This window comes from Pseudorca crassidens, chromosome 16 (assembly GCF_039906515.1).
Source record: "Pseudorca crassidens isolate mPseCra1 chromosome 16, mPseCra1.hap1, whole genome shotgun sequence".
In the NCBI taxonomy this organism is placed as follows: domain Eukaryota; kingdom Metazoa; phylum Chordata; class Mammalia; order Artiodactyla; family Delphinidae; genus Pseudorca; species Pseudorca crassidens.
This window is the reverse complement of record NC_090311.1, coordinates 8,472,427-8,499,225: the sequence shown is the minus strand read 5'-3', so window position 1 is coordinate 8,499,225 and position 26,799 is coordinate 8,472,427. Positions and strand designations below refer to the sequence as shown.

General features: G+C 51.8%; 1 protein-coding gene across 5 annotated transcripts in view; it reads left to right on the top strand.

The window, feature by feature from the left end:
* The window catches only part of GPR26 (G protein-coupled receptor 26), a 56,593-nt gene that overhangs the window by 3,359 nt on the left and 26,435 nt on the right, over nucleotides 1-26,799 (top strand). For 2 of the 5 annotated variants that reach the window (XM_067709135.1, XM_067709132.1), the window contains one exon: nucleotides 7,010-7,123. In XM_067709135.1, coding sequence (XP_067565236.1) covers nucleotides 7,010-7,123 — 114 coding nt within the window. Of the gene's footprint in view, nucleotides 1-7,009; nucleotides 7,124-11,036; nucleotides 11,696-16,817; nucleotides 18,264-20,438; nucleotides 22,635-26,799 lie in introns of those variants that run through there. The other 3 variants (XM_067709134.1, XM_067709133.1, XM_067709136.1) reach the window with 3 other exon arrangements.

The window sequence follows — 26,799 nt, the reverse complement described above, 5'->3', positions numbered from 1 at the left end:
AGTGGATTCACAGACTTCTTTCTTGGCGTCTCCAAACTCTTCCTTCCCACAAATGAGAAACTGCAGAGCTAACTCGGGGGGGCTGCCCCTAGGTCCCACGAGCCTTAGTCACTAAGGCTTCAGGAAATTTCCTGGCCAGTTGGTGCTGGGAGCTGGGGGGCGGGGGGGTGGGGGTCCAGTCCCAGATCAGCAGAAGCCAGGCTTCCTTATCCGGGCAGCCAGGGTGGCAGGTGGAGGTGACTTTGCTCACTGGGAGATTCACTTAACAGCCACCACACTGATGGCCTCCTGGGACTTAATTTTGAGTTCCCTGAGGCCCAGGCTGGCATTTGTCAAGAAGCTCCCTAGTGATGCCAGCTTCCTCCTGCAGAGGGTTAAATGCAGTGAGCGACAGGCTGGACTCCTCTGCTTTACACACACACACACCCCCCACACACAAAAGGTCAGGGACCCTCTGCTCTAAATTAAATCAGGGACCCTGAGAGACGTCGCCCACCCCTGCCTTTCTGGGGTGGTTTCTCGAGTTACTACAATCATAAAGGAACTGGGAACCCACCTGGTCTCCAACCGCTCAGTGTGCTTGGTTCAGTTCTCCCAAACCACAACTCCAGACCAATTATAACCAGATCCTCTCCCTGGTGCCACCAGAGACATAGAAGGGGAGCCCGGACGTTGGTGCTGCAGCCCTTCTCTCCCCGTCCAGCTGAGGGCTCCACTTACCAGCACAGGTTAATGGCTTCAGACTAGACTGTTGGAGAAGCATTCTTGTGATCAAGGGCTACGGGGGGCTGGCTGAGTGCCGAGCCGGAGGGTGTCAGAATTGTGCCACAGTAGATGGAGGGGTTCTCACTGCGCCCTTGACTTTGCAGATGAGGAAGTTGGGAGCCCCAAGGAAGGGGGACACTTGCCGTATTTGATAGATCTGGACTGTGGCTTCACCCAAGGCTCACACCTAGGTCTGCTCCTAAGGCTTACGGAGGGGGCGATAGTGCCAATGGAGTTTCACAAACCATCCACAGGAATAGTTAGGATTTCCAAATTCAGCTTACAAACTGTTAAAGGAAATATGTTCTATCCTCCTACTTTGAGAATATACATTTTTAACACTTGGCACGGCTGGGTTCAAATTTAGAGTTCTCGGGTTCCTTGGAGTGCAGCCTTGTACATGGCAGGGGAGCTGAGCTGGCCCCACGCCACAGCCCACCTCACCCCCCGCCCCGACACCCCAGCGTGGAAAGGGGCCTCCTCACACAAAGTGGACACTGCAGGCTAAGCCTCCACATGTTACTCACAGATGTCTCCCCTCCGGCCTCAAGCCAAGCACGCGGGTGGCGCAGCCCTCCCTCAGGAGGACGGGCCCAGGGAAGATGCCTGTGCACTTTCTGGAAGCAGGATCAGGGCATTTGGGCAAAGAATTCCGTGTCCCACGTACCTAGAGCTTGGTCTAGAATGGAGGATGTGGGTTCTGGGTGGGCACATCCCCTTGGCCCTGTGAAGTCTTCATTTCGTGGGGAGGTGTGGGTCCCTCAGTAACCAGGGCCCAGGACAGGGCCCCTCTGGCCAGGTCGAGGGCAAGACTGCTCACATCAGTCCTAACCCCAAACTCAAGGCTCTTTGCCACCAATCGGTCAGCTCATTCCTTTGTCTTTTGTTTCATTCTCCAAAACGCCAGAAAGCAAACCTGGATGTCTCTCTGAGTCCTCGAGAGCGTGGCTCTCGACTGGCTACCGTCCTCTGGCGATCAGTCAGGACCCAGACCCACCGTCTTGTAGCCACAATTGCCTCATTTACTGACTTTTCAGATATTCCCAGTATCATCCGTCCCTCTGCTCTATTACGGAAGCCTCCTGGGGAACATGTCTTTGACCCTACATGCCACAGTGCTGGAGGGCTCATCTCCTTTTGGCTCAAGGAAACTCTGTGTCTCGTCTCGGCCCTGGGGTCGCCCCACACTGGTACAGTGCTTGCACTCTGAGCAAACGAACCCAGGCAGGAGAGTTTTGGGCCTCTCACCCTCTGCACTGCAGATTCTGCTGGGGAGTCCAAGGACTCCAGCTGCCACCATCAGGCCCGGGAATATCTGGGCGTTAGCGTAGCTAGACACAGCGTGCCCATGGCTCAGTGACCCAATGGGGGGACACCCCAGATTTTGGTGTCAGGAGACCTGGAAGGAGTCCTGGTCTGTCTTGAACTTACTTTGCAGCCCTGGGCATGGCATAAACCTTTCTGACTCTCCGTGTCCTCTTCTGCAAGTACGTACAATGACTGCTTACAGGGCTGCGAGAGTTCAAGGTGCTCAGTTTTGCAAAACTACGGCGGGAAATAAATGACAGCAAGTGCAAAGTGATTTTATTATGTTGTTGTTTTCGGAGCTGGTGAGCTGCTCTCATACTGGGCTTAAACAATACTAACGATAAGCCAGAGAGCTGCGCTGCTCCCCTCGGAGCCTGGGGGGCTGCCCTGCTGTCCTCTTGCTGCCGCCTCCCTGGTCTCACCTGGACACGGGGGTGGGGGGCACTGGGCACAGAAGTCGGGTCCATTCTCTTCCTTTGCAGGAGTTCAGGGATGCAGCCACGTGGTTCCAGACTGGGTGTCAGGAACTGGTGCTGGCCCTGCCTGCAGCCCACTCTCCAGGTGGGCAAGTCCCTGTCTTCTTTGAGCCTCAGTTTCCCCATCTGTGAGCTGGGTTGGGTGGGTGAGAGTATCTTTCATACTACACAGGACTGTAGAGCCTAGCCAGCCCGCCCCAGAGCAGACACATGACCAGGCCCGCGTGGATGTTAGCCGGGCGCAGCACCCATCCCACACACCCGCTGTGCTCCCACAGCACGCCAGGTGCCACTGAAATTACGGAATAGCATCCGTCGCGCCCTGGAGACCCAGAGAGGGTCGCAGAACCAGCACGAGAGCCCAGACGCAAGCTCAGACCTGTCTGGCAGAGTTCCTGGTCGCAGCGCTCTCTCTCTCTCTCCCTCCCTCTCTCTCCCTCTCTCTCTCCCTCCCTCTCCCTCCCTCCCTCCCTCCCTCTCTCCCTCCCTCTTTCTCTCTCTCCTTCCCTCTCTCTTCCTCCCTCTCTCTCTCTCTCCCTCCCTCTCTCTCTCCCTCTCTCTCTCTCTCTCTCTCTCTCTCTCTCCCTCTCTCTCTCTCTCTCTCTCTCTCTCTCTCTCCCTCCCAGCTACCCTTGTAAATGCAGCAAGAGAATTTTTGCCGTGGGAGGGATCCCAGTGGTTTGGGGGTTCAGGGTAGTGCTGGCACATAGTCGTTGTTTTATAAATATATGCTGAATGAATAATAATTAGCATCTGCACTTAAGTGCTTACTCTGAGTCAGCACTGTCCTAGGTACTTTCTGGGTGTTGACTCAGTTAATCTCAACAGAACCCTACCAGATAGGTACCCGTATGATCCTCATTTTAGAGGTGGGGAAGCTGCCGCACAGAGAGGCTGGGTAACTTGCCTAAGGCCACACGACAAGTAAGTGGGGAGGCCTGGATTTGAACCCAGAGGTGTGGCTCTGGCACTGCTCACATGCTTACCGCTTCCCTGTCAAGCAGTCAGGGTTCATGGAAGTGTGCATGGCCTGACAGCCACTGACGAGTCTTGCTTTGTCTGAAAAGCTCAAGATTTTTAAAGTCTCACTTTAAAAAATCTATTCTAGAGCAGATTTCTACTATCATCTCTTTTGAGAAGGTCACTTAAAAATGATTGAGTCTTAATTTTCCTAAGATGCTTTTAAGGGTTGTTCAGTAATTCAAAGACATACACTCATTAGGTGTTTTCTGCGTGTAAGGTGTTGAGCTTTGTACTGTGGGGACCCAAGGAAGGAATGTGTGTGCAGAGTGCTTACTATTTTATCCTTCTCTCCTGTACAAAACTTTGCAGGAACAGATAAAATTAATTTCCTATAGGATTTTACAGCGTAGAAGAGTGACATTGGTTATTCTAGCCTCTAAAGTGGCCGTTTTATTCCTGTAGAGTCGCTGAAATGTTTCTGTGTATCCTTCTGAAGACCTTCAAAGCTTTAACCAACATCTGTCTTTAAATATTCCTCAGGGCTTTGGGGCAGGATTGTCTGGTGTGGCAGGTGGAGGGCTGCTTCTCCTGGGGAGACGGCTGAGTCCTCAGACCCTCAGCAGGAACCCAAGTCCCTCCTTAAGGGCAGGGGCCGGGGAGGGCAGAGGAAGCTCCTCACTCCTTAAGAGCTTGGTAGCTGGTGAGTCACTTCAGTCCCTGCTAAATGGTAGCTCTAGTTATAAGTCATCACTATGAAATCTTCCACAGATAAGTGAGGAACCAAATTCAGAGAGGTTGAGTGGCTTTCTTGAGGCCACACAGCTATGAGGGCACAGCTGGGACTAGGACACATAGCCAGCACTTGTTCAGTCCTCAGGGTTATTCTAAATGTCTGGGAAATGGATAACATGGTCAGGGCCACAGACTGGAGGAGGGCCCGGCCCCAGAGCACCACCGGTTTCTCTCGTGTCCCCTTGATTCATTTATGATGACTTTGGTGCTCATTTTCGAGGAGATGCCCAGAATGCTGTACTCCTCTCGTGGGGTGAGTGTACTGTGATGCCCCAGGACACCCAGCTCACGCCCCAAATCTCCAGCAACTCCTACATCGATTACTGAGAGTTTGGGGGGAAGTATTTTCATATTAAACAAGCAGTCCTGTGTCATGGAGAATGTGCCAGACACACTGCTAGGTTGACCAGTGTCCCGATTTGCCTGGGACTGCAAGGGCTCCCAGGATGTGGGACTTTGAGTTTGAAAACCAAAACCGTCTCAGGCAAACCAAGATGAGTTGGGCACCTCCCTGAACACAGACCTCCAGGGTGGGGACCTAAGCCTTCTCTCCACGCCACCTGTATTGTGCGTATGTCACGAGAGCCACAGGACTTTGGGAGAGGACACTGCAGACACCCGATGCAAATGGAAAGGGAGGAGACTTCAGACTGAGTCTCGCTGTGTGGCTTCAGGCAAAGTCGCCCCTCTGTCCCCGCCCCTCGACTTGTATTTTTCAGATTTTCTGAATGAGGTGATGCCCCAGGGCCTCCCCAGGGATGTGTGATGACCCCAGTGAATTGACAGATGACACTCAAGGCTCCAGAGTCAGATGGCCTGGGTTCAGCTACTGCCATCACTTAGGGAGACCAGCCATCCTGGGTTGCCCAAGATGGAGGGGGGATCCTCAGACGCAGGCCCTTCTGTTTCTAAAACCAGGACGGTCCTGTGTAAACCATCCAGGATGCAGGACCTTTAGTGCTAAAACTGGGACAGTGCTGGTTATCCGGGACAAGTTGGTCACCCTACTGCCACCCCTCACCAGATCACTGTGTGATCCTGAGCCAGTTGCTTAACCCCTCTGTGCCTCAATCTCCCTCCTTATCTGAAAACATGAAGATTACAATTGTATCAGTCCTTTGCTTATAGAGATGTGAGTATCAAGCAACAAATGCATATGAACCCCCATCACAGTATCTAAGATGACACATATTAAAGACTCAAGAAATGTGAGTTATTAATATTAGCTATTAGAAATTAATTCATAATGTTAGTCATGAGTAAGACCATTTCAGCCAGTATGAAATCTGTCTTTACTGGGCCAGACTCCAGTTCCCAACTGTCTAAGTTCCTGAAAAGACACAAGTCAAGGGAAGAAAACTTCCTGCAAGAATTTCAGGGGGCTTCAGTCCAAACTCACATAGCATTGTCCCTCTGTGATCAGGAATCGGATAAAGAAGAGTCTCGATTAAGTATGAAAACGACGGTTCTTGTGGAAGGAAGGAGAGGCTGCCCTGGCGTTCGTGCTGCTCACGGACCTGGCTTCTGTTGAACAGACTGACCTAATTGAGGTGCCAGGTCACTGCAGCCCAAGCCTGTCTCTGCCAAGTTATCGTCACTCCTGGGCAACTCTGTCCACAGTCCTCCTCCCCGTCCAGTTTTGGAATCATGTGATTTATTTGAAAAGTAAACAGTAGAAACACATGCCCACGTTGGGCCCCATGGTCTGGCGCATGTGAATCCTTACGGCCCGGCTCGTCTTTACGTGCGTGCGCCTTGGCCGTGGAAATGGACAGACCGGCTGTTGCTTGTGCATTTCCCCATAGCTGCAGGAAAACGGTTGCAAGAACCACTGCTCCCAGGTGGCGTGAGATGTCAGTTCTCGAAAGGCCGGAGCAGAGTGGAGTCAGGAGCAGGGTGTGGTTAGAGGCGTAGGTGGCCATCCGCGGAGCTGTGGCCCCGATTCTCCAGGGACCTGGCCGTCCCGTGGCTTCACCGAGCCTCGTCTCTGGACAAATCAAGTGACTTCTCCTTCAGTCACCTCATAATGCGTTACCTGTAGCTCCGGGCAGGGCTGAGGCTTTGGGATGGAAGAAACAGGGCTGAAGGTGTGGAGGAAAGGAAGCCCTGGGCCACACTGCACACAGAGTCCAGGCCATCCCAGCTGGAGAGGACCAGCTTTCAGTCACACGGACACGGGTTCAAGTCCCGCCTCCACTTACCAGCTGAGCAAATCATTTGGCCTCACTGTACTCATGGTCTTCATTGTAAAACAGGGCAGGTAAAATCCACCTGGCAGGTTCAACTGTGGTGAGATAAGAATTAGATATTACTTAGGGAGTGTGGACTCGGGCTGGCCCATAGCACGTGATAAGTGAAGGATATGAGTACTAATAATGAGTTTATATTTGCACTTGCTCGGGTGCTGTGCTAATCGCTTCAGCTGCTTCACGCATTTAATTCTCAAAGCAGCCCTTTGCGGCGTCTTGTTATATTAGTATCCACATTTTGCAGACGATGACCCTGAGGCTTAGTGATGTCACACAAGGTGCCCAAGGTCACGTGCCTACAGCTCAGACTTGAGCTCAGGTCTTTCTGGCTCCATAGTCAAGTTCCTACACTCGCGGCCACTGCCTGCGTGTACAAATAGTAACTCGCTGTGACCTGGCAGGCCCCCCCCATGACTCACCTGACCATGACTCCACTTTTTTCTCTCTCACACGCAGTGTGCGGGAACGCTGTCTAGAGGAGCAGAGGAGGCGGCGGCAACGCGCCACCAAGAAAATCAGCACCTTCATAGGCACCTTCCTCGTGTGCTTCGCACCCTACGTGATCACCAGGTGAGCTTGGCGAGCGGGACACGGGCTTGGGGCAAGTGGGGCGGGCACGGGGCTCTGGAGAGCGAAGCAGGGCCTGCGTGGCCTTTCGCCGTGGCCAGCCTTGCTTGGCCACATGTCTTCCAGAGGCTGGATCAGGGGATGAGAGTGAACTTGACAGGTTTAGCGAGAAGGGCACATACTTTTTCTCTTCAGCCTCAGATTCTTTTGGATTAGACTCCGGACCGAAAGGCAGTGAGACTCTCTCCCACTTGATCTCCAAATCACATCATTCTAACCCTCAGTCCCCAACCGCAGGAGACCCGAAAGGAGACGACAGGAGAGGAAAGAGAGGGGATAGCACCCTGCAGGAACTGGGTTCTTACTGCCCACTGAGTGCAGGAAAGCCCAACTCGGCATCCTCAGCCCGGACACCCTGCAGAGCCAGTGCCACGTGCCACCTGCATAGGGACCAGGGAGCATGCTGCATGGGCCCACCTGTCCCACGGCTCCAGGGATCTGCCCCTGTTAGTTCAGGCAGTGTGAGCTTGTCACGTTCTCTCCCAATCCCAACCCCCCATGCCGGCCAAGGTTGCAGTGCGCTGGCCTCAGGGCTGTACGTTCCAGAAGCCAACCTGCTCCAGCTACAGAATTTTCCTCACACGTTGAAGCCAGCAAAAAAAAAAAAAAAAAAAAAAAAGTATCACCCACTCAGTTTTGCTCACTGGAGGGGAAAATACCCACACAAATTAGTATCCAGAATGGCTTAGCTGTTTGGGAAGGTGACAATAAAAAGGACTTTGATGTTCTATTAGGAGGTGGACGTGGAGCCTGGAAAGTAGGATCTGTGCAGGGTTTTGTGTGCACGCACGTGCCTCTGTATGGAAGAGAGAGTGCACGGCCCATCCCCTTGCATCCCCCGGCATCCTCAGTTGGCAGGGACATGGAAGGGATGCCCTGCCTCAGCGTCCCCCAGAGTCGCGCTCTGGAGAGGAGGCGCTCAATGTGCCCAGGTCCCCCTGTCTTTCCCTGTCCCTACTCATACTGAGGTGAAGCCTGGCCCCCCATCCTGCTTTCTGCAGCCCAGGAGAATGTCCTCTACTAACAGAGGCCCTCCCAATTTGCAGACAGTGAGCTGGGGTTCCCCAGAGCAGCCCCCATTCCCCAGACACCACAAGCCCAGAGTGTCTGTCACTGTCTTTTCTGTGCATGCCACTCTCTCTGGGGGAAAGCCAGGGGGCCTGCATTTCTCTTTAAACATAGGACATAGGACTGTCTACAGGTCTCTTCATGGGTCTGCACCAGGCAGAGCAGAGCCATCAATTCTTCCTTCTAGAACTGCCCGCTAGACCTCAGCGCTCCTGACATTTCTCCATGGGAGACCGTCCTGTGCGTCGTAGGATGTTAGCAGCATCTCTGTCGTCTGCCCACTACCCGCCAGTAGCACCTCTTCCCTCCTGCTCCCCAGTTTTGACAACTAGAAAATCTAGTCAACCTGGGGACCAGGATCACCCCCGGGTGAGAGCCCCTGGTCTAGGCCTGCCACGTCCAGCCAGGACGCCAAATACCATGTCATAGCATCTGATAGGGAAGCGTCCCAGGCTTCTGAGGCAGGAGTGAGTGAAGTGGGCTTGGCTCTGCAGGGGGACAATCCCAGCAGAAGGGACAGCATGAGCCAGGTCTAGAGCCCTGCACGGGAGCCACCAGCCACAGGTCCCTTTGAAGCACTTGAACATGGCTTGTCCAACCTGAGATGTGCTGTAGGTGTAACATGCACACTGGGTTTCCAAGGCTTAGCAAGACTGTATATATATATATATATATATATATATAATTAAAACTTTTTATATTGATTCCATAGTGAAATGGTGAAATCTTGGATATATTGGGTTAAATAAGATTTGTAATTAAAATTAATTTCACGGTTTCTTTTCCCACCTGCGGCTCACCTTCTCTTTCTGTTGGGCAGGGCTGGCCTGTAGTCAGGGAATCTGGGGTCTAGGTGTGCCGAAGCCCTTGCTCCCAGCTCCTTTTTTCCCTTGACCTCTAGCTGCCCGTATCATCCTTTTCTGACCAGGAACCCATTGGTTCCCAGGATCGCCCTTCCAGCCGCGCTGCAAGAGTGCTCAGAAGTCCCTCCCTCCCTCCCCTGTCCAGCGCCCTGCTCGACGTTGGAGTTTCTAAGCAGTGGCCAAATCAGTGTCTTCCTCTGTGGGGTCAGGTGCATTGAGGCAGGAGTCCTCGGAGGGTCTGAATGAGGGGACATCAGGTCCCAACGCTGGGTGACAGTGTTGCGGCAGAAGGTCCTTGTGCTTAATCCTCTTGAAATCACGCCCCTCTGGGACCACCTCCCTCTGTCCACACCCCCATACCCCCCCTGCCGTGACCGCGGGGAGAAGAGATTCTGATGAGGTGCCTAGTCTCTGTGGCAGCTGGGCCCCCAGGCACACCCCAGGGAGATGGACACCTGTGAACTTGCTCTTTGCATGCAGGGGAGCCCCCTGGGCTCCAGGTGTGTGCTGGGCACGGCCAGGATCACACCAGAGCTATACTTCCACCACCAGGGCAGAAAAACTGCCAAACGGGGTGGGCTTGGATGGGGGTGAGGCAGGATTTGCTCTGACACCCACCTCCAAGGAGCCTGACCCAAACTCGCCCATCTTACGCTGAGTCCGTGCTGAGAAGCACACAGTGATTGTGGGGGGAAATCAGCATCTAGTAAGGAACCCATAAAACAACCCACGCAAGGCATTCACCCTGGTATATCCTACTGTCGCCAGCACTGGAGTCGGGACCGTGCACACTCTGGGCAGCAGCTGATTCTCCTGCTGTTCTCAAGCTGGTTTCCGAGTGCAGACAAAATCACCCCAGTCTCAGAAGAAGCTGAAATCAGACTCTGCTCTGGAAATGTAGTTGAGAATTTAACGTCTTGGAGGAATTGATTCCTTATGGAGAACCTAGAGCTGTGGGTTATGGAAGTGGAAGTTTCCTTAGCAGTGTCTCATCCCGGGAGGGCGAGCTGATTGCAGGCCACCTGGGATCCACTGCCTGGGGCAAAGCCCACGTGTGGGGCCCCTTGCCCTGCACTGTTCTGCTTCTCTGAGGGCATGGGGTTCCCTCCCAGAGGATATAGGAGGGCACTTTGTGCCATGACCCCCTCAGAACCAGAAAGCTGCAGCTTCTGAGATGATAAGGTCAAGGTGTTCATGCGTCACTTAAACCCCTCACTGAGCTGTCAGTGCAGAAACCGCTATTTCCCGAGGCTCCCCAGGGACAACCTTTATCCAAGCAGCCCGCCTTGCTACTCCCCCCATTGGAGCCTTATAGGTGGAGACGTGCACAAGCATGTGGGCTCACCTCAGGCCAACCGTGGGGAATGCTGGGAGCTGGCAGAATCAGAACGTCGAGAGAGAGAAGGGGCTTGTGCTGCGACACCTGCCGTCCCTCTAAGTTGATCAGGAAGGTCTGGCTGGCAGGGAGGAGGGCCCTTCTCTTTATTCCCAGTCTATTCACATCTGCCTGATAACTTTCTCAGACTGGGAAGCAGCATTCTTGGGTCAAGAACCATTCAAGTCTTCCAGTAGATTCTCAGGCTTCCCTTACTGGAGAACGTGGAGTCTTTATAACCATACCTATCACTCATTCGACACTTGTAATGTACCCAGGAGGTACCAGTACATACCTGATTGTGCCTAGTACAGCTGTCCTGCAAGGTGAGTGCTAGAGTCCTCATCTTACTGAGGGTCAGCGAGGTGAGATGAGTGGCCCAAGGCCACAGGAGTAGTAACTGGCAGAACCAAGGGTTAAAGGTCAGTGCCAGGTCTGTTGGCAATAATTTAGCCCTGTGGACATGTTACATCTCCGAAGCCTGGGGACCCGGCACTGAAAATGTAGAAATGCTTATCTGCAGGCTTTTGATCCAACTTCCTATTCCCAGGCATCTTGGCAGGAACCCAGACATAGTATCCAGCCTCCTGGGGGTAAAGGCAGGTAGGTGAGTGAGTTGTTTCACCAGAAGCAGCGGTGGGTTCGCGTGGAGTCACCTCTGACCTCCCACCTGGCTGACAGCAACTTGTGTGGACCTGGAGTGGGGCTCAGAGCCATCGTCAGACTCGGTGGACTAACGCTGACTGTGAAGCCAACACCTCCCAGAAAGACAGTCCCCCAACTGCACCAACCAGCCGGAGAGCCCCTTGCACCTGCACTTTGTGGCCCGTCAGATGACAGAGGGACACTTTGGCAACCTCCACCCTCGCTCTTAATCGGAGTCACTACCTTCTGTTCACACACTCACACCGGTTCCCAGGTCCTCAAAGCCCTAGCGGGTCACATCGGGCTCTTTCCAGAGTGTCTGAGCATGGTCTGAGGATTTGCAAGACATTCGCCTCCAAAAGCTCTAATTACGTTTTTCTGAATTAAAACGTACACGTCTAGAAGCATGTGTGAGGCTATTATCTCTGCAGCGGTTCAGGCTTACAAATAATTACGGTTGTCCCAGATCATCGGAGTGGGGCTTTGAGGCATTTGTGGATCAGACAGCACCATTATTGTGGCTTTTCCGAGTCACAGAATTATGTCAGCGAGGTTTAATATGCAGGTGGCTGTCTGGTGTTAATATTCTATTAATAAAATGCCTTTTCCCTGCTAATGTCTCATGAACATTTAAAACTCCAGCTTGTTACTTATAGCTCTTCAAATATGCAGACCGGATTCTCCAGAAGTCTTCTTGGGAAGACATTGGGCTTGCTTCCCAAAAGCTATTCTGTGGCCCACGTTGCATTTGGTGCACAGCATCTGTGTGTGTGTGTGTGTGTGCGTGTGCGTGTGTGTGCGTGTGTGTGTGGCAGCGGGGAGAGATGATGGACGCACAGGAGGTGTAAAGAGGGGCTGTGGATTTACCTCTTTAAATTCAAGGGTTGACAGTAAAGGCCTTGACTGCCCCCCTGGAACCGAGTCAAGGAGCTGGGAGGGGCAGCCTGGCACCAGGAGGGCCTGTGGTCTCTGGTGCCCACAGTCCAGGGTTCAAATCCTGGCTCTTCTACGTCCAGGCCATGTGGCCTTGGCCCGTCACTTTGCCTGGGTTCCTCCTCTGTAGTGTGAAGCACAAGCAACACCGTCGAAGGGGGCGGGTGGGAGGTGCTTGAGACAATGTTTGTCAAGCGGCTGCCAAAGCCCTGAGCCTCTGGGGACACAGAGGAGGAGCTGGGTCTGGGGCTACTGGTATTACGGGTCTTGTTCTCATCCCCAGAATTTAGTTTCTTTGGAGAGTCCATTGTCGAGCAGAATTGAGACCTTGGTTTCTCTGGGGGGTCCGAGAATGCCTGAGAGTTCTGGCAAGAGTACCCCATCTTCCTCCCGGGACCAGGAGGGTCAGGCCGGCAGGGGCGGGTGAGAGGTCACTGTGGGTGAAGGGCCAGGGGGCCGGCTTCCTGGCCTGTCAGCCCTCTGCTGTGACAGCCAGCACAGAGACTTCCCGTGACCCAGATCAGAGGGCCCTGTGCTAAGAGAAAGGACATGGCTCCTTGGAGGAGTCCGCCCCGAACAAATACAGAGCTACGGGGTGCAGAGGTGGGGCAGACACATAGGACTTGGGGTGGCGGGAAAGGATGGGTATCTGTTCTGTGTCATCCTGAGTCAGAAAAATACCCATCTCTGTGCTCTGCTTCCGATGTGGTCCCAGGCCACACCCCGCAGCATTTCACACCTCCCACCCCAGCCAGGCTCTGACCAGACGTCCCCAGGTGCTCACAGCGCGTCTCTGAACCACCTGCGTCAGAGTCACCTGAGATGCTTGAGAAAGCAGACTCCTGCCCTGGCTTCCCCTGCCCTTGTCCTCCCCCCATCAACCCTCCGCCTGACCTCTCAGCCCAGGGGATCCTCGCGAGAGCTGTGTCAGGCTGTCTGGGGCAGGCATGTGTGCACTGTGAGCGTGGAAGCATAAATGTTTCCCCCTGAACGGAGCCTGATGCCTGAGGTTTCTCCAGCACATACCTCAGGCGGTGCATGGAAAGTCACCTTGGTGCTTAATGGAAGGTGGGGGCAGGGGGCAGGGAGTGCTGGTTGTGGGAAAAACTCTGCTTCCCGGAGGGCAGGGAGGGGGCAGTGCCCTGCTCCGGGGGCTGCTACCTCTGCAGACCCCAGGGACTATCCTTAGTGCTCACGGGCTCCAGGAACCCCATGGGGCTTGGTGCCATGCTGGTGTTATGACCAGGGACCCACAAACAACCGGATCCTGCCTAACAACCCCCTGCATCCCCACGGGGTTCCTTAGCGGCTGTGAATCTGTTTCCCAGCACTGCCGCCGTAACTAGCTTCCACTAAGTGGCTTAAACAATAGAAATGTATGGCCTCAGTTCTGGAGGCTGGAAGTCCAAGATCAAGGTGTTGGCAGGGTGGTTCCTTCTGAGCCTGTGAGGGAGAGTCTGTTCCAGGCCTCCCCCTGAGTTTCTGATGGTGAACTTGCAATCTTTAGTGTTCCTTGGCTTCTAGAAGCATCACCCCATCTCTGCCGTCATCCTTTTGTGGCGTTCTCTTGGTGTGCATCTGTGTCCAAACTCCCCCCTTTTGTAAGGGCACGGTCACATTGGGTTAGGGGCCCACCGTTCTCCATTAGGACCTCACCTTAACTAATTACATCTGCAACTACCCTATTTCCAAATAAGATCACATTCTGAGGTGCTGGGGGTTAGGACCCCAACACATGAATTTGGGGAGACATAGTTCAGCCTACACAGGGAGCTATAGCGAAAGGAAACAAAGTCCCACTTTATTAACACCTGAGCCCAATAACCCCTAAACGCAGGGCTCTTGGGGCAGAGCTGGGGGCAGGGGCAGGATACGGGAGTTCAATAATCCACCATGATTCGTAGCAGAGAGAGAAGAGGCAGAGCGTGGCAGGCACCTCGCAGCACACGGTGACCCTGCTCCCGTGGAAACTGGGACTGATCAGAATAATGGCCCTTTCTTGGAGGGGAGGGTGTTTGGAGGAGATGAGCAGAGCTGGCTCTGGCATGAGAAGTTGGGCTGCAGTGCTCCCTTTCTAAAAGGTCATCTGGAGGGGCCCAGATGATCATTCCCTGCCCAGATCTAGCATTAGAAAGAAGCAGTTGTAGCAATACGGAAGTCCCTGCCCCTGCCCAGTCCCCTTAAACAAGTGGGGACTTGGAACTGTCAGAGCTGGAACAGAGCAAAGCCGGCCACAGCAGGCACATGGCAGAGGGGTCCACGTGCCCAGGAAAATAAAAAAGCGGGTCGGCCAGCCACATCCGGTGGCAGAAGGGAGCATGCGAGCTTCAGCCTGGCCCGGGGCCCACACGGGAGCAGTGCCCAGGCCCAGACTGATCCAAAGCATCTCTTTGCCTGGAGGCCTTGATGGAGGCCAGATGCGGGCTTTTCAAAGCAGAAGTCGTGTACACTGTGGACGGGGCAAGTGACAGAAGTGCTGGGTAGCCCATAACCACTTCATGGAAGGGGGATTCTTGGGGCTGGAAGGGACCTCAGAACGCATCCTGTCCCATCTGCAATGTGGAGATTTGAATCCCATCATGGCACCTAGACAAAACATGGGCTGCAGTTCGATGGAGCTGGGTTTCCCCGTGGAGGAGAAGCTGGCTTGCTGCTCAATCTCTCTGAGCCTTGATTTCTTCGTCTGTAAAATGGGACTAACGATGCCCATTCTGCAGAGAATAATTGTAAGGTTAGAGATTGTGCACATCACGCATCTGGCCCACAGGAGACACTTAACTGGGAATTATTATTACTGAGCCAGGCGAGTTCAGATCTTACATAAAATCTCTGAGAAGCAAAGGCAACAGATGTTACCTCTTAATTATCTAAATGGTGAAATTTTAAATGGTCCCAAATAGTTTTACTCTGTGAAATCTGCAGAACCTGCAAATAATCATTTTGATCTTGCTGGATGGTTTGATGATATTTGACTCAGTAAATCCTCCTGGGAGAGCCAACATGCTCAGACCGAATCTAGCAATGTATAGAAGACGAGACATTCTGGAAAAGCAGTTTGGCATCCCATAGCAACAATGTGTTGGTATTCAGCTGTTTCATTGTTATTATTAGGTGTGAATTCTAAACTCAGGGGGTTTTGTTCCCTTAAATTCATCACTTCCCAAAGTAGATTTCTTAAAAGTACAGATTTCTCAAATGCCAACAGCTCCATTTCCCCATTCGGGCTCCCAAGGACAGGAGCAAAACCATGGTGGCATTACCCCCTCGGCGTCGGTGGGCAAGAGTGGATAGTGGTGCTGGAAATGGGACGCCTAATAGAAGGGCCTCAGAATGGATTCATTAAGGATCTATTCAAAAAGGGGGTCATTGCAGTGGGGGATCTCATCCCACCAGCTTCCTCCTCCTTCCTCTCCTGGGCTCGTCCTCACAACCTCAGCCCAAAGAAGCCCAAAGAAGCCTTCAGGAAAATCACTGAAGTTGGCAGCCCAGAGTCACAGCCCAAGCTCAGTCCTCTCCGGACCTGGGGTCTCACCTGGGCAGCCCTCCAAGCTGAGAGCCACCGCTGCCTTCCATCTTGCTGACCTCCATGCCCTCCCCCCGCCAGGTAGAATACAGGTGCTAGCTCCCGGGCTGAGCACAGATGCTGGATTTTCCTCTACCACTGACTTGCTAGGCGATGTTGGGCGAGCCCCTCCCCTGTCTGGGCCTCGATTTCCTCATTTGACAGTGGGTGGGTAATTTATAATCTCTAAGTTCTCTCTCAGCTCTGTGGCCTTTTCTACCTTATATTAATGCTGGGTAACATCTAAATATGGCCGGGGTGCTGGACACACTTGGGAGAAAAGAATAAATGGCTTGATTTGGGAGAATTCCGTTTACACAGAGGAGGGTTTTAACTACCTCACAGCCTGGCCTTAGCACCACTGAATGGAGCTGTTCGATGGATACCTGGAGGACTCTCAGAACTGTGCCCCTTTGACACAGGAGCTGCCTCTTCCCTCACCTTCTTCCAAAGAATGAGGGTCACTTTAGGGTACCCTGACTGCTGCTATAGCCAGGGGCCACCAGAATCCCAACCCTGGGAAGAAGCTTTTCCCACCAGCAGATTCTTTCCTGATGCAAGACATACTTTGAGCTTTGATGAATATTTGCAAAATTAATCTCAGCCCTTCCTCCCAGGCAAGCTCCCGTGGACGGCGGAGCTAGGATCTGAAGCCAAGAATCAGTCTGTCCTAGTTACAGTGATCATAGACGTGACCTTATTCAACTCCCCCTTTTTCGTAGAAAACACCCAGGCCCCAGAAGGGAAACAACTTGCCCAGGGTCACACAGCAGGTCAGCTGCACAGCCGGAGCAAATGGCCAGGGTGCAATTAGCTATTGGTGCAATTCTTAGATCAGCTTGGGTGCCTGGGTTCAAATCCCTGCCTTTACAGTTTACTGGCAAACTATCAGTACTTAACCTCCTTGGACGTCTGTTTCCTCACATGTAAACTGGAGATGTCTAATCTCCCAGGGTTCCACGAAATCACGTGTAAAGTGCGTCCTTAGCCCAGTACCTGGACTAAAAGAAGCGCCTGGAGAACGGCCACCATAGTTATGGTTGTAAATTGCTGTTGTCATTGTCGCGGGAGGAGGAAGCCTCAGAGAAACTGAAGCGTGGCCGGGAAGCTGGGGTCAGGGGCTCAGGCTGGAGCCTGGGATGCGCCCAGCTGCGCTCTTGTAACGAACGCCCTCCCCGTCTCTGTCCGCAGGCTGGTGGAGCTGTCCTCCGCGGTGCCCATCAGCTCCCACTGGGGGGTGCTGTCCAAGTGCTTGGCCTACAGCAAGGCCGCATCTGACCCGTTCGTGTACTCCTTGCTGCGACACCAGTACCGCAAGAGCTGCAAGGAGATTCTGAACAGGGTCCTCCACAGGCGTTCCCTCCGCTCCTCCGGCCTCACCGGGGACTCCCACAGCCAGAACATTCTTCCGGCCTCTGAGTGAAGGACGCTGCTGCTTCTGGAGAGCTTGGAATGAGACGGCTGGTGAGAAGAGGGGGCGGGAGGGCTTGGGGCGCCTGGGCGGACTCCACCGGCCGCCACCATCCAGCGAGCCCAGGGATTCCGGTTCCCTGGCTTCGGAGGAGGGGCTCCGAAGCCTGCTTCCTGCTTCCTCGAGGGCAGATGTTGAACTGTCCCTGTTTATCACCAAAGGATGACCAAGGGACATGCTGTGCGCTGGCTTTTCTCTTGGAGAAGTTCCTTTGAGCTCCTAGAGTCACCAGAGACTCCCCAGGAGTCACACCCCATCCGGTCATGATCAAGGACACACAGTGCTGGTGGCAGGTGGGGAAGCATGGCGTCCACCTGCTCACTAAGCCCTGGATGCTGGGCTCCATGCTGAAGAAAAGTGGTGACCCCCGTGGGGCATCAGCCACGCTGAGAGTGAGGCTGGCAGTGGCCCTTTAGCCCCACATCTGGCATGGCCACCCTTCTCCACACGTAGTGGTGGCTGCCTTAACCCAAATATCGTTCAGCTGGAACTCACTGACTTGTGCTCGGCTGGGACCCTTGGGCCCCCACGTCCAAGGGGAAAGTGTTTGCCGACTAGTATTGCCCAACTCTTGCTGACAAGTTGTCTTAGAAATGGCTATATTGGATTCAACTTTTATCCCTCTCTTCCCTCCCCCTCCGCCCCCAAGCTAACATTTGTGTGTGTAGACAATCTTAGCATGAAACTGGTTTAAATAAGCAGTTATTACTACATGTAATAATGTTCTTTGAAGTCTGACCCGAAGTCACCTTCTTCTAATTCACATGTCATAACTGTTGGAGCAAAGGAGAGGCAGGAGGACAGTGTCTGGCAGGTCCCCCACGCCGGTTTGTGACCTGAATTTGCAGGAAGCGTTTCACCTTGTCTCACACATCTTGTCCAGCGTGTTCTCTTAGGTGATTGGACAAGAACTGACCTGAGCAGGGTTTTAGTCTTGATTTTAAGGCACTGGCTTCCATTATCCTAAAGGTTCAATATCCTAGTTTCTGTAAGTCATCAACAAAGAGTAGAGGCTTCCCAAGGTGATCCAGAAAGTGCCCTGTGCCCACGATGGGAGAGTGAAATTTTTATTGAAAACCGTAACTCTAAAACATATGCCAATTCACGAGCAGCCCCCGTCTTGATTTAATAAAAACCAAGGTGAGTGGACCTTGAATTAAACTAAATGCTTTCTGCCCATCCATCTTTTTATTTCTTTTACCATTTCAAATATTGTGTGAATGCTAAGAGCAGTTCTTTCTCTATCCTCCACTCTATGTGATTCCTCCAGGGTGGAAAGGATGGGAGCACAAGGCTTCGAGGGCTCTCCTTCCTGCTCTGCAAAGCCTAACTTTGGAAACATAGAAGGGAGGACCCATTTCAATAGGGACCAACCAGGAAGAGCCTGAAGCTGTTCACTGCCAGGTGCCCCAGTGTTGAAAAACGAAGTGTGTGCGTGTTTGAAAAGATGGCATCTTATTAACTTTAGCTCCTCATTTAGAAAACAAATCACTGAGCCTGGCCTACTCTTGTCTAGTTTCTAAGTTTGCATGGAGACAGACATAGCCTTTGAAGCCTTGCCACCTTCCCGTTGCAGCTGGAGGTGTGCTCACACCTGCTTGGAGGAGCCGATGGCACACACACCCCTTCCCAATTCTGTGTTCTGGGACATAAGCTTGGTAGCTTGAAGTCAGCTGTGATGGGCATATTTATACCAAGAAAGTCAGTAAAGGCTACAAATCGGGCCTTTTTCTCCGCTGAGAGCTCATTGCTAAACAGCTCCCAGCACATCACTGCCCAGACAGGACTTTGTGTGTTACTGAAACAGAACTGCTCGGATTCAGAGCACATCTGGCCACTCAAGTTTGAATCACAACAGACTTTCTTTAATGTGGCTCTTTCCTAGCGTCAGGCAGCTGTTCACCCTTCATTGTCCCAACGTCAAAAGAACCAATGAGGTCGAGGACAAGCACAGAGCCAGGAAAGTAAGCACAATTGAGTCTGACCATCTCCCTTTCACGCAAACACTCCTTGGGCAGCAGGGGCGTAGCGGCCCAGCGGATGAGGTCAATTGACAGTCAAGTTCAAACAAACAAATACGTTTCCATCCATGTCAGGTTGGAGGAATAACCGTCATCTCTTCTTGCTCCCTCTGTGGAGGCAACAAGTTATACTCCCGGAAGCAACTCTATCCCTTTCACCTCTTCTTTAGTGAAAAAATAAGATCTGTCACCTACAGTGCCACATGTCTTGAGAAGATGCATTTCATAAATTACACTGAACCTTAGGACTGCCAAAAAAACAATAAAACCAGTTGTGTTGGCATCATGGTGACAACTCCCCAGATATGCCAGTCGGCTGGGTATTTTCATTATTATTTGAACACAGGCAGCAAAACCCTAGGAGAAGTGCGAAGAAAATCGTTGCATTGGGCATCAGCGTCAACCAACTCTGCTAGAGTTACCTTTAGCTAAATGTTTATATACAGTCCATAAAATTCTCCCCAGCTCCTTTATTCCCAAGAGAATTATCTACCTCATTTGGTAATTTATCAAACGTAACATGGTAATGTGGATTTCTCAGGTAGAACACTTAGAAATGTCCAGATCAGCGTCTATGTCAAGGGCCTGGGATAACTTCCTTGACGTCAGTCTAGAATAAGGCTTGATGTTGAAGGCCCGAACTTGGGTAGACAGCTGGGCTCGGTGTGAGAGCAATTGAAGAAGATGGAAAATAAAGCCTCCATGGAGAGGCTCTCAAATTCGTAAACCCACATCCGGGGCTCAGTTTCTAGCCCTACCTGACCTGAACTTGTAGGTTTCAACCCCATCTGTGTTGGCTTTTGCAGTCACTCTGCAACTCTAGCTTTTCTTTATGCTGCTTCTTAGAGGGGATTTCAGGGCCCTGGGAGCCACTGAGGGAAAAGTGTTGTAGCATTTGGGGTTTGTGTGTCTCATGGTCCGCTGACCTCCCAAAGATGCTTCCCTAAGAGCCTGCCTATTTCTACCATGAAGTTGGCTGGTGGGGGACGGGAAGTTGCCTTGACTCATCTCACAGCAACTGTACATTCCTTCTAGGACTCAGCTCGGACTTCTGCCACCGTGAGCAATAAACCTCTCTCCTCATGTTTGTGAAGCTAGTTTTCTTTTTCAGGATGCCCTTCGTTCTGAGAGAAGATGGAAAGAACAGGCCGAGTCCAGGTCCTGGTTGCTGTCCTTTTACATACTTTGGTGCAGGTAGCTGACGCCTTTGCAGGGCTGCAGTGTGACCCTCGGGGGGACCACAGGCTGTGCATTTTTAGAATTTACCCAAATTCAGCATCGACTAATTTGCCTATGATTTCAACGAGGTTATTTTGTCAGGTGCCAGAAATTCCTCACATCTGCTCGTATCCTCTGGAGCACTTGCACCACAGGCGAGAGAGAAGTCCTGGATATATCTGAGGCTCCCACCACCTTTCTGGAAGGTCAACAGCGTCTGCAATGAAGCCACTGGCTCCTGAACTTTACTATCCACAAGAATCACCAAGAGACGTTGTTTAAAACTCAGATTCCTGAGCCCCTTCCCTGGAGATCCGTCTAAGGAGGTCTGGCAAGGCCTAGGATTCTGCATTTTCAGACATCAGGGCCCAGGTGACTGTGGCAGGTGGACTTCAAAGTGTCCTCCCTGAGGAAAAATGGTCTTAGACACCTGGATAAGCTCTATGGAAAACTGGCTCTTTCTAAATATCTAGGTTTCAGTCGTCTTCTATGGTTCCCTAACATGCCAAACAGTTCAGTCTCCAGCTTAATCAAGGGCTGAGTCATTTTGTCCCCAGAGGAACAAAATTGATCATGCCATGAAATTTTTAAAACATGTTTTCACGAGACTCTGGTGGAACGGGAGAAGCTGCCCACTCTACCTCTGAAGGCCTTTGCAAAACAGCCTCCTTCCTCTCTGTGGGGCTCCTGGCTGGTAAGCACGAGATGTGTTGGGTGTTGGCAGGGCGGCAGCACTCACTGGCTCAGACACTGTGTTAGAGAAAAGGGAGCCTGGTGCTCAGAGGGCCCCGGAGGGATGCTTGCTTGCGTCCTGACACAGACTCTGTCCGGGCAGCCTGGCTGGGGGAGTCGATGGCTTCTAGCCCCTTTGCTACTAACCAGAGCCCTCGCCCCTGCCCCCTTCCGACCAGCTTCAGACCCGGGGGGCCGAGCCAGCCGAGGCAGGGCCAGAGAGAGACAGTGCTGGATGCCCACCCTTGGGTGTGGGTCTTTTGTTGGTTCCCCACTTCATCCAGCATGGCTGACCCTGCTGGGTCCCCCACGAGCAGCTCGTAATAATGACAACCTAAGAGCCGGTGTGTCCTGAGTGAAGACTAGACACCAGACACCACGCTGAGAGTTTGGGGGTAGCGTTTCCACGAATCCTCGTAATAATCCTCCGATGTCAGCACTATGACTCTCTCCTTTTTACAGATCGGGCAGAATCTGTAGGTCCTCGGGCAGCATGTAGAGAAATTTGAGGGGCAACACAAAATAGGTCTCCAGAAGGGTGGGCTGGTACTGATGGGAAGTCCCCAGCTTCACCCGACTCTGGGCAGTTCAAGGAGGAGCAGGTGACTTTCCATCAGCAGCAGAGAACCCCGTGCTCTCAGCTCCTGAGCTGACACCCACACCGGCCAGCTGGGCCTTGGGCCCCTCTGGTCACGGCCACCCCTCGTCTTCTCTTTCTCTGCATGTGCTTCTCGGGGTGTTCGAGGGGAAGTTGCTCAGCAGCAACCTCTGTACCAGAATTTATGGTCCACGAGTCCTTTTCAGCTACAGAGAATCTGACTGACTAAACGTTGTAGGTGTTTGCGGACTTGTTGTCCAAAGAATTTTCCCGAAACTCTGGGCCAGTAGCCTTCACGAGCATTAGTACAACACAGCAGTGCCTGGCACTGAAGCTGACCTTTCCCCTTCACACAGATGCCAAGAGGTTAACATGGAGAAGCCCGTGCTGACCTGGTGGCTATAGTGGGGAGAGCGTGGGGAGAGGGTGGGAGAGGCTGTCGCAATACCCACCTGTCACTCCTCTGACATTTACGGAGCGCCTTCTGTGTGCCTGGCCCTGGGCTGTGTCAGACTCCGGGAGAGACCAGAGATTACTCTACAGCGTGGAGGGTGGAGCTGCCCTGGAGCAGTGTGCACAGTGTTGGGGGTGCAGGAGGAGGGCTGATGCACTTGGCGGGTGGGGGAGGAGCGTTCTGGAAGGTTTCCTAGAGGTGGTAGCTTTGGGCCTGAACCTGCAGTAGGGAAGAGCCTATGACGAGACATGAAGGAGGTGTGAACAACGTGCCCAGTGGGGAGTCTAACGGGGCGGGAGCTTAGCGTGTGTCCAGGAATAGGATGGGTTGGGCACGTAGGAGGTGACATGACTCCTGAGACAGAGTGGATGTGATCTGTGGTCCTGGGGAGAGCACCGAGGTCTTGAACTTGGGAGTTTCAAAATTAGAGCTCTTTTAGAAAGAGAAAACATGGGGGGAAATCCACATATATTTAGCTATTGACAAAGAGAGGGAAGAAAGAAAAGAAAGAAGACGGAAGGAAGGGAGGGAGGGTGGGAGAGAGGCACCAAAAGCATTGCATTTAATTTGTGGGGTGTCTACATTATACAGTGAGCGGGAAGGGGGCATGATTCACTCTTAAGAAACCAACCTCATTCGGCCAGGGCATATCCCCTGATAATACACCCGAGTGGGAATAAAGGTATGTCTTCAGTAGGGAGTGTACACATTCCATAGTAACACAGGGTCCTTGTGGGCATGGCCCATACCCCGGAGACAACTGGAAGAACCCACAGCAGAAACAACCATGTGTTTGCAAATGTGACCCTTGTCCCAAGTAACAATTCAGCCTCCCCCGCTTCACACCCATCTCCGTGGCTTGCACAGCTTACTCGTGCAGTGTGTCATGTAAAAATGCATTGAGCATTGAGGGTCCAACGTTATGCATCTACTCAATCTTAGCAGTGCGATAGTTTATCACGTATACCCACATTTAAGGACTTTTAAAATAGTTTAGGTTGTTGACTCCGAAGACTGTGCGTGCCCCTTGTGGAATGCGTGTGCTCTTAGGAGCGCTGACTCAGGGTGTTTCCTGTGGCCTTTCTCTTGTAGCCCTGGTGATTCTATAGTCAGCATCTTAATTACTCCTGGCGTGGAAGAGTGGTTGCACGTGTTAAATAGAACCTAAAGTTCACGTTTTGAAGAGTCTGAAATCTGTATTTGGAGACAGGAATCCCACTGGGAATTTTGAGAGTCAGATTAGAGTCATCAAAGCCCCGGCAATACCCCAGACTACTCATAGGAAATGTGTTTGGGGAGCATCAGACACCATCGCAATGGCACACAACTGATTGGTTGACCTGAGCCGGTCAATTTCCCAATGACCAGATCAGAGAGACAGCTCCTGCCTGGCAAAAATACCAAACACCCAGCCCCCAAGGGCTCTGTCCACCATGGCCCAGCATTCAAGCCATTTAATACCAAATCTTTGCTTGAATTATTAGTAACCAAACCCCATGGTATATTTGAATGCCAAGTCCCCTCGTAAGTTGAAATCATTCCAAACCTCAACAATCCTGTTTTATAGCAAGTTTGTAAACATAATCTCTTCTGGAACATTTGAGGGACATTTAAGGAGTACGGTGTCTCACCAACCCCATCAGGATTTCCCCAGGGGGAACCTTGAAAGTCCAATGACAAATAAAAGAGGTGTCTTGCCTTACCCTCCTTACCACATGGGACATTATTATGAACACAGGGACAGGCTAGTCTTTATATTCTTAGGCTATAGCTCGGGAGAAGGAGTTCAAACCTTTGCCATTTGGATGTGCACGTCCATTGTAGTGAGGCAGCTCCTCGGAAGACATAAATCTGTCCCTCTGCTATGGTGTTGTGTTGAGCGGATGCCAGCAGACAATTTCAGCCACCCTTATCCATCCTCCCTAATGGAGCGCGGCCATCTCCCACACAGAGCTTCATCCGGCCCTGTGTCCAGTGGGAGAACCACCACCTCCCTGAGGTGAGACCGGTTAGATGCTACCCTTTGAACGCCAGAAGCTCCAAGTAATGAGTGCACCCAAGTTTAATTCTTTGCATTCCTTCAGTTTTCACAGATTTCATTATTTGGGGGGTTTGTGCAAAGTGGGCTGCGGGGACTTACTTACGCTGTCCATAGCTTGCACATCCAGAGAATAGAAGGGAGTCTGCACTGAGGAACCCTCAGGCATGTGCCGGCTAGCTCAGCATTCCACGTGGGAATGTGCTTTATATCTGGATACTTCAAAAATACTTTTGGAAGCCGAGATTTAGAAAAACTAAAGATATCTCATTCCCGGGGGACAGAGGGATCTGCAAATGCCTGGATCCTGTACAATGTTCTGTCCCTAAGGTCAGACCCATAGGAAAACGGGTGGGACACTGTGACTTTGTGTTGGAGCAAATGCACCTGTCACTGTGGCCCCTATGACTCTGCTTCCCTCTGTGTGTCCTTATGGGCGAATGTTCACCAACAGCTGCGTACTAAGCATGAAACAGATGAAGCAAAATGTTACCACATCCTCTAGTGTTTGTTTACATGGTAGTTTTTACTTTATTTTCTCCTAATTTATTAAACAGAAGTACAGCTCTATTAACACACACACACACACACACACACACATTACCAGAAGCCCTCGCCATGTGGCACTGTTACCTTTCGTGGGATACACTTGCCAACAGCTGTTTACTATTGCAATGGGACTCAGGACTGATGAATCCAAGGCCAATGTCGCCTGCTCTGTTTACAATGGCTTGTGTTTAGTGACTACATAACAAATGTTGTAATAAATTTTTATGAGAGAATTATAAAATTCCTGTTATAAAATCTCATCCACACTTTGTTGACCTGGTGTGAAAAAATTTTTATTAGGCACAAGTTAATTGTCGGAAATGGTGGTTTTATAATTTCATGGTGGGACGTAAGTTTACATTTCTTTTTATCTTTCTATATATCTTCCTATTTTGTACCTCCTTTTCTCTCCTGCTGCCACTGCCCAGACACTCCTGACTGTCACACAGCCTCCTAGGGTTAGGTGTTCATCCTTTGGGACCATTTCTTTACTACCCAGGCCCCCCAGCAGTCACCCCTCCCATACACACCTGACCAGGGATTGACTGGCATGGCTCCCACCCTCCTAAATACCAGGCAACCTTTGCCACTTTTGACCCAGTTCCTTAGGCTTTGCTAGATGACTAATTGCTGCTCAAATCCCAGAGAGAGAGCAGGAAGGGCCTCAGAAGGGAAGAAGTCCCATATTCGTTGACTGCTGCAGTGTGTTGGGCCCTGTGCTAGGGACCTGCCACACACTGCATGTGCGTGTCCCTCCAGAATTCATATGTTGAGACCTAATCCTCAGTCTGATGGTGTTAGGAGGTCATGAGGGTGGAGCCCTCATGAATGGGATTAGTGCCTTTATGAAAGAGGCCCTGGGAGCTCCCTTGTCCCTCAGGCACTGAGGGACACAGCAAGAAGACAGCATCTATGAACCAGAGAAGCAGGCTCTCACTAGACACTGAATCTGCAGGTGCCTTGATCTTGGACTTCCCAGGCTCTAGAACTATGAGAAATAAAGCTCTGTCATTTGTAAGCCATCCAGTCTATGGTATTTTTGTTATAGCAGCCCGAATGGACTCAGCCACAGTTCCTCATTGAAGAGTTCCAGAGGTGGCACTCTCATTTAGCAGCTGCAGAGACTGAGCTCAGAGAGGTTAAATATCCAGCCCCGGATCACACAGCTAGTAAGTGGGGCATGGAGGTTTGAACCAGGTGGCTGATGTTAAACTCCTGTTTTCACTAAATCCATGAAGATGTCTCCAAAACGTAGGGATGATTCAGCAAAACCTCCCTTTTTACAGTTGGGGAAACTGAGGCATGGAGGAAGAAATTACTTCCCAACATCAGACATTAGACCTCAAGTGTCCTATGATCTTAGGCAAGCAGCACAGAAACTCACATTTAGAAACTCTCAAAGTTCCAACATTACCTTTGTCCTGGGGTCCACTGTGCCCCAGCTGCTGCTTCTTTAGAATGGAACCTCCTACCTAACCAAAGAATTAATTTGTAAAATTAATATCTTCATTCAAGCAATGTCTAAGAGCCAGAGCCCATGTGATGAAATACCAGCTTTGCACTAATTTACTGTGTGACTTAGAACAGATGACTTAACCTCTCTGTGCCTCTGTTTCTTCATACGTAAACTAGTGATAACAGTAATACCTGCCTTGCAGTCCTGTGGAGTCATCGTGTTCTAAGTGCTTAGAATGGTACCTGACACAGGATTAACAGTTCAGTCAACATTGGAGGCTAATATTGGACTTATCACCCCAGATAGCATCCTGTCCCTGTGAAAGGGGATCTTGGACTCACCTGGGAGGAATTCCTAGGAAAGGCAGGCGTGAGGGAGACATCGTGGGTGAGGGGGCTAGGCCAGGGCCCCTTTATCTTACCCCACGCCCCCCGTGCCCACAACGCTGCAGCTTTATCCATTTCTGAGCAGATTTGCACGGCAGTCTCAAGCTTGACACTCAGTCCAGGGATTTTAGCAGGAAGACCCAGACATGATGCAGCAGGTGCTGTGTGGCGCTTGGCCTCCCCAACACCCCCTCAGGACCCACAGTCCCTGTCCCCACCTCACTGGGCCTACTGAGGCCTCGAGAATGAC